General features: G+C 54.1%; 1 protein-coding gene across 1 annotated transcript; it reads left to right on the forward strand.

Moving 5' to 3' along the window:
- Positions 1-1,529: 1,529 nt before the first annotated feature.
- LOC123255771 (SH3 and multiple ankyrin repeat domains protein 3-like) lies at positions 1,530-7,462 on the forward strand (the record flags this gene model as incomplete). The annotated part of the gene is made up of 5 exons (XM_044684507.1): positions 1,530-1,593; positions 2,289-2,364; positions 2,673-2,755; positions 5,123-5,247; positions 7,330-7,462. Coding segments are annotated over 5 exons (481 nt in total), but the record flags the coding sequence as incomplete, so codon positions are not given.
- Positions 7,463-7,544: the final 82 nt, after the last annotated feature.

Consider the following 7,544-nt stretch of genomic DNA (forward strand, 5'->3'; position numbering starts at 1 on the left):
AGGAGAGATTGTAATTCGGTCAGTCAGAAGCATTGATCTCTTGGACTTGGGGTTTTCTTGGCAAATGTACTGGAATGATTTGCCATTTCTTTCTCCTGCTCACTTTACAAATGAGGAAACTGAGGCCAACGGGGTTAAATGACTTGCCTAGGATTATACAGCTACTAAGTGTCTAAGACTGGCTTTGAATTCAGCTCTTACTGACTCATAGTGTCATCTGCAGACCCTAGAGAGGGAAGAGCAGCATGGCCAAGAAGTGGTGGGCCTGATTCTGAAGCCCAGATGTTCTGACCCAAAGGCCAGTGCTCTTCCTGTTCTAGATGTGATGAGTGAGCCCTGGAGGGAGGGCATGGAGCCCAGGGAAGAGGATAAGAGGACTTTGTGAGAGTCAGCAGAGTGTGTGTGGGGAGTCCATAGGACTTAATCCAACTCAACAGACATTTATTAATCATTTACTGTATACAAAGCCCTTGAGGAGTTTGAGAGGAGTTGAGACATATAACTAGGATATACATTAGCAGATGAGTAAGTGTGTCAGGAAGGGCTACACGGAGGGATTCTGAGGGAAAAAACATCTCCATAGGAGGGATAGAAGAGGGTGTTCTGGTGGAGATGGCAGTGGAGTGGAGTCTTCAGAGCCGAGAAGTGTGGTAGGCACATATGGAAGGAGACTATGGTTTGTGCAAGAAGGGGGAAGAAGACAGGATGAACCCAGGGAGGCCAAGGTGGAACGTGTACAAAGTGAAATACCATGAAATAAGATGGGTCAAATCTGCCCCCAGACACTTCCCAGCTGTGTGACCCTGGGCAAGTCACTTAACCCCAGTTGCCTAGCCCTTACCTCTTTTCTGTCTTGGAATGGACACTTAGTATCAGTTCCAAGACAGAAAGTAAGGGTTAAAAAGAGAGAGAGAGAGAGAGAGAGAGAGAGAGAGAGAGAGAGAGAGAGAGAGAGAGAAGAAGCTTGGGAAGGTCAGTTGGAGCCAAGTAGTAGAATCATTCAATTAAGAAACATTTATTAAGCACCTACTGCATGGCAAGCTGTGTGTTATATCTTCAGATACAACAGAAGAATGAATAATTTTCTCCTCTTGGGGATCCTCGTTCTAACAGAGAAGGCCTAGAATATCAAGCTAAGGAATTTCTATTTAATTCCACGGGCAGTGGAGAGTCAGGAAAGGTTTGGAGCACAGGACTGATGGGGAGAGCCGGGCATTAAGATGACTGTGGCAGCTTGTGAGGACTTGAAGGGAGAGCAGGCTGGAGGCAAAGGCCACTTAGAAGGCTGTTACCATATGGAGAAGGTTAAAAAAAGTCTGGAGCCTGGCACCCAACTAGAGGCGGGAGACGTGGAGGAGGGAAGAGATGAAGGTCAGCCCAGCAGCACCTTTTTAGGTGGCAGAAGCAAAAGTAAAACAGCCCTTGCTTTCAGGTGGCTTCCCTTCTATGCCTGGGAGCCCAGGCTTGAGGAAGGCTGGCAGAAGCTGCTGCTGTTGCTGCCGTTGCCCTTGCCAGTGAGTGGTGGGTAGGTGGGGGCCCTGGGACTTCCGGAGTGTATTGTGTGCCTGGAAGAAGCCAGAAACTGGGCCTCAGGTAAGTATCCTCTCACAGGAGGAACCTGAGGCCCCTTGGACATGTGATAGTTACTGGGGGCTTGTGGCTCCCTGACCCTGTGTGCTTTGGGGAGAGCGGAGATGAGGAAGACTCAGCTCCTGCCCGCAGGGAACTTCCACTCTTCCTGAGGAACTTGGGCTGATGGAGAATCAAAGAGACCCTTGAGGCTGATCCCACTGAGGCTCAGAGGAGTTAAGACTTGTTGAGGCAGAGCCAGGGCTTTCTGTCCAGCTGATAGGACAGTTCAGACATAAGTCCCCAACAAAGCTCAGTGCGAGACACACACAGACACACACACGCACACACACACGAAGACACACACGCAGACACACACAGACACAGACACACACACACACACACACACACACCCCAGCCTCCCAACGCGTATCTATCTCAGGGTCTGCCCTTGGTTGCTCTGAATGCCCTTGGAGGCTGCTTTCCATTTGCCTGCTCCTGGGATCGGGGGCAGCCCATCTCCCCTAGCTCCTCCCTCCTCCTACCTGTGGGATCTCAGCCCCTCCCAGCCCAGGTGCACCCTGCCTCCTGCATGTGCCAGACTCTTCCCCTTGTTCAGGGGGTTGAGAGGAGGGTTCCTGGGAGCAGATCCTGCTGGGGAGGGACGTGGGGAGGGGAAGGAGATTCCCTCCAGCCCCTGAAAGTTCCCCCTTCCCCAGAAACACGTGAGGACCGAACCAAGCGCCTTTTCCGACACTATACTGTGGGCTCTTACGACAGCCTCACCTCACACAGGTATGAAGCCCAGATGGGGGAGGGGTCTAGGGGCATGGGGCAGGGAAGGTGGGCCCTCAGGGAGGGGGAGAAGGAAGAATGGGAGTTGGAGGCTGGGGGCTAAGGTGCTGACCCTCCCTGTTCCCCACCTTCCTGCTCCCCAGGAGACACACCTGGATGGACAGATGTCTTCCATAGGAAAGACACACTAACGTGTCTCCCACATTGTCCACTGGGGGCAGTCATACGTTGGGGGGTTAGGGCCTGGGAGGACCCGGGCTAAGAAAGCTCCCCCTCCCCCTCCTTTTTCTCCCTTCCCCCCCCCCCAGTGACTACGTCATTGAGGACAAGGTGGCTGTCCTGCAGAAACGGGAGCAGGAAGGTTTTGGCTTCGTCCTTCGGGGAGCCAAAGGTAACTGAGGAGGGTGAGGGAGCTGTGGAGGCAGTGGGCAGGGAAAGGGCCAATTGTGGAGGAAGCAGGAAGGAAAGGAGAGAGGAAACGGGAACTGGAGAGTGGGGCAGAAACATGGAGGGCTGGGGGACCCAGAACACGGATGCTCAGAGGGGAAGGGGGGGAGCACACACAGAGAGTGCAGGGGGGCACAGATAGTTCTCGAGGAGGGGAAGGGACGTGCAGAGAAGGCAGTGATCCCAGATGGGGAGGGTGTGGGAGACCTGATGTAGAAGAGACTTGAAGCTGGCACTGGGTAGTGCTGGTTCTGCCCCAGCCCAGTGGCTTTGGCCTTGAGGCGCTCTGGCACAGGCAGGCCCTAGGGATGGCCATGTTCTTTCATGTCCCCAAAGTGACCACTTAGAAGGAACTTCCTGGCCTTGTTTGGAGCCAGCCTCTAGTTGTGGTCTCTCCCTTTTCCCTTAGCAGCTTCTCACAAGCAGGAACTCTGGGGTTTTCCAAAGGTTTTTATTGTAGTGAGGAGGGGGGATGTGGAGGTATTATAGTAGGGAAGGGAAGGGATCCTTGTTCAGGGAGAGGTAAGACCAGAGGCCTCCCCCCCCCCCCGTTTCCCCCCAGGGCCCTTGCCAGCTGAGGCTGTCAGTGCCAGACAGGGTCTGGAGCCAGCCGATGACAGACCAGAGACAGATCACGGGCTGTCTGGCCATGCCCCTGGCATTTGAGGGGCCCAGACTGCTCAGGTCTCCCCTATTCTCTGCCCTTTCTGGGCTGTAGCAGCAACATGACTAAAGCTCAGCCCTGATCCTTCTTTGCTGTTCTCTTATGGATGTGGAAGGTGGGTGGTAATGAGACCCCTGGGCCAGGGCAGTGGATGTCATGGCATCTCCTCCTAACAATAAGGCTAGGCCTTGAGAGGTGGTGAGTTCTCTGGCATGGTGAGTCTTCAGGCAGAGGCTGGATGCCCCCTTGTGTAGAGATGTGGTAGGGGAGATTCCCTACACTCAAGGATCAGAGTTCTAGAGGGAAAGGAACCTTAAAGGCTAAGTTCAACCCCTTCATTTTTTTAACAGTAGGGGAAACTGAGACATAGTGATGTTAAATGACTTATAAGATCAGAGGATCACAATTGGAAGAGGTGGGTTCAAATGTGGCCTTCCTGGCTGTGTGACCCTGGGCAAGTCACTTAACTCCTATTGTGTAGCCCTACTCATCCATTCTAAGTCAAAAGATAAGAGGCTTAAAAAAAAAAAGAGTTGGAAGATGCCTTAAAGACCATCAAGTCCATGCCCACATTTTACAAATGAGGAAACTAAGGCCCAGAGAAATAGAGGGTCTTCCTTAAAGCCCCACCATTAGTCAGTGTCAGGGAGGATTAAACCCAAGTCCTCTTGACCTAGCCTAGCACTGGGCTGCCCAGCTGGATCGTGACGGTCCTCTCAGCCTCTGGCATTCTCCCTTTGAGCTCCCTCTGGAGTTAGCCTTGGGGGGGGGGTGATCCCTGGCCAGCACCAGCATTGACCCCTGGAGAAGATGGGCCAGGAAGGGGCTTCTCCAAAGCTCCAGAGATCCCCCAGCAGACCGAGAGGTTTACTAAGCCAATGAAGGCTTATACCTATAGGAACAGGGGGACAAGAGCATGACTCTGGGCTCAAAACCAGCCTCCTAGGAGCCTTTGGGCAAGTCACTTAACTTTATGAAGCCTCAGTTTTGTCATCTGTGATCTGAAGGTGCCAGACCTGAAGATCCTTTAGCTTGAGATCGATGGAGATCCTTTACACTTCTTTGGTCCTCAGTTTTCCCCTCTGGAAAGTGAAAGGATTGGACCCTGAGGCCTCTGGATACTTTGTAGAATGGATGGCTACCCTGTAGCTGGCTGCAGGGCTACATCATAACCAGCTAGAGCATCGGGCCTCGCAGGAGACCCTGCTTAGGAGACCTGAGGAGGGGCCCCAACCCTAACTGTCCCCCCCAGGAGGGAGATCATGGTGAGGAGCTGGGGGGGGGCACACTGGGGCTGCCTTCCATCCACCGATGGGTCCCAGCTCAGAGCCCTGATTCTGGATTCTCAGGCCTGAGGCTCGGTGTGCCGGGCATCCCTTGCTGTCTCCACTCCCAGACCGTCTCTCCTCCTCAGCCCTTCTTCCCTGCCTCCCCACCTGGCACCTCTCGGGGCTGTGCCCCTGCTCCCTTCTCTCCCAGATGCCTTTCTTTCCTTCTCCTTTCTCTCATGCCTCCCCCCTTTTGCCTTTGTGTCTCGGGCACCTCCCGGCACACAGTAGGCTCTCCATATGTACTCCGTCACTTGGTGGAGCCCATCTTCTGCCTCTCCCTCTGACCTGCATGTCTCTTCTTTGGGTCTCTCTACAGCAGAGACCCCCATTGAAGAATTCACACCAACCCCAGCCTTCCCTGCTCTCCAGTACTTAGAATCTGTGGATTATGAGGGTGTGGCCTGGAGGGCAGGACTCCGGACTGGAGACTTCCTGATTGAGGTGAGTCTGGGAGCCCCCCATTCAGCCAGGCAGCACGCCCTGTGTGCAACGCCCTGCCTGAGATGCCAAGAGACCCATCAGGGCACAGAGGATCCTGTGGACATCCCTGTGCGTACCTGGGGGTGGGGCTGTGATGGACTGGATTTAGGATCAGAGATCTCAGCTTTGTTCCTTTCTGCCTTGGTGATGCCGCACAAGCCCAGATCTTTCCTCCTGTGCAAAATGGGCTCCTCAAGGCCCCTCCCTACTTGAGATCTTGGGATGCTGGGAATTAAACCAAACCCTAAGTGGAACAACTCAGGTACAAAGGAGACTCTTAGGAAAAAAGGACTCTGAGACCTTGGAGAAAGGATTATTTCCTTGACTGCCCCCAACTGTCCCTTGCTTCCACTTTCCATCAACAATCCTTCTACCACTGTTATTCCTAGTCTTCACCCCTCCTAACCCCTCTTCTGCTTGGCTTGCCCTAGTTCTTCCACCACTGACCTTACCGGCTCCTTCTACCACCATCCTAGTCCTCTCTAAGTGATGGGTACACATGATCAAGCAGTTAGGCTTGGGGTCAGGAAACCCTGAGTTAAAATCTTGCCTCAGATACTTCTTAGCTGTATGCCCCTGGGCAAGTCATTTAACTTTGGGACTCCTTGTTTCCTTCTCTGTAAAATGGGTATAATAAGAGCACCTCCCTCCTAGGGTTGTTATAAAAGCTCATATCAGATGATATTTGTAAAGCACTTTGCTTATGCAAACACAAGCCATTATTGCTATTAAATACCTCCTTTGGTATTTTGGGGGCAGCTGGGTAGCTCAATGGATGGAGAGCCAGGCCTAGAAACGGGAGGTCCTAGGTTCAAATCCGGCCTCAGACACTTCCCAGCTGTGTGACCCTGGGCAAGTCACTTGACCCCCATGGCCCACCCTTACCACTCTTCCACCAAGGAGCCAATACACAGAAGTTAAGGGTTAAAAAAATACCTCCTTAACCCTCATTCTCCTGGCTTGCCCAGCTCTCCCCACTTCTCCAGCATTACCCTAGGTTTGTAGTGATGCTCCCCCTCCCTGCCCCCAATTCCACCCCTGTGTCCCTTAGCCTTCATCCTCTCCATTTCCCCCTTCTACCATCCCCTTAGTCTTTCTCCAGCCCTGCCATTGCTGCCCTCAGCCCTCCTTGCTCTCCTTACCATTAGCCTAGTGACTCTTTCCCCAACCTAAGCCCACCCCCCAGTCTTTGCTCATCTCAGACCCATGGCACTGCTCCCAGTTTCACCCCTTCCCAATCCCTCTCACCATTATCCTGGTTTTCCCTTCTTCCCAGCCCCAGTAAGTGGGTCATCTTAGGTCTCTCCCCCCCCCCTCTTTCTGTCTCTGCCTCTCTTTTTTTGAGGCCGTGTGACCTGGTGGCTAGAGTGCCGGACTTAGAAGCCGAAAGGCCTGCTTTCAGATTCTTCTTTTGATACTTGCTAGCTTTGTGACCCTGGGCAAGTCACTTAGCCTTTTGGGGCCTCTGTTTCCTAATTTGTTAACAAGTAAGAAGAGAAAAGCTTTGACTACATGGCCTATAAGGTCTTTTCCTACTTGAAATCTCTGCTCCTGTGATGGCCTTCCCTCTCTCAGCCCTCTTTCCACCATGACTCTAGTCCTTCTCCCTTCTGTCCCTGAATCCCCAAGCTGTCACCCTCTCCTTGCCCCTCCTGGCACCCCTCTGCCATCACCCTGCTCCTCTCCCCACCCCCCAGGCCCTCCCAACCAAGGCAGATTCCTGGGAGGAGGAAGGTGTCAGGGATTGATTCCAAGCTCCGCCTCTCCTCCCCCAGGGAGAACAGGCCCATGCTGGGGACTCCCCTGGGGTCAGGTACAGCCCTGAGGGGCAGCTCTCTGACCTCGTTGGCAGCTTCGGGGTGAGTGCCCAGTGCCCGGTGCCCGGTGGCCTCCCCACACTGCCCCTCAGCCCCTTGGCAGAGATGGGATCCGAGGTGCTCAGTAGCAGGCTGGGAAGGCTAATGGCAGAGGCTGAGCCCCCGGCTGGAGCGGTCACCAGCCCCTCTCTTCCTCCCCTCTTTGGGGGGGCTCCATCGCCCACAGGTGAATGGAGTGAACGTGGTGAAGGTGGGACACAAGCAGGTCGTGGCCCTGATCCGCCAAGGGGGGAACCGCCTGCTCATGAAGGTCGTGTCAGTGACAAGGAAGCCGGAGGAAGAGGGGGCCCGGCGGAGAGGTGAGGGGGGCCTGGATCGGGCAAGGGGGGCCAGAGAGACTTGGGGAGCCCAGGGGGCTGGAGGAGGAGGAAGGTTGGGGAT

Source organism: Gracilinanus agilis, unplaced genomic scaffold (assembly GCF_016433145.1).
Source record: "Gracilinanus agilis isolate LMUSP501 unplaced genomic scaffold, AgileGrace unplaced_scaffold51947, whole genome shotgun sequence".
Classification (NCBI taxonomy): domain Eukaryota; kingdom Metazoa; phylum Chordata; class Mammalia; order Didelphimorphia; family Didelphidae; genus Gracilinanus; species Gracilinanus agilis.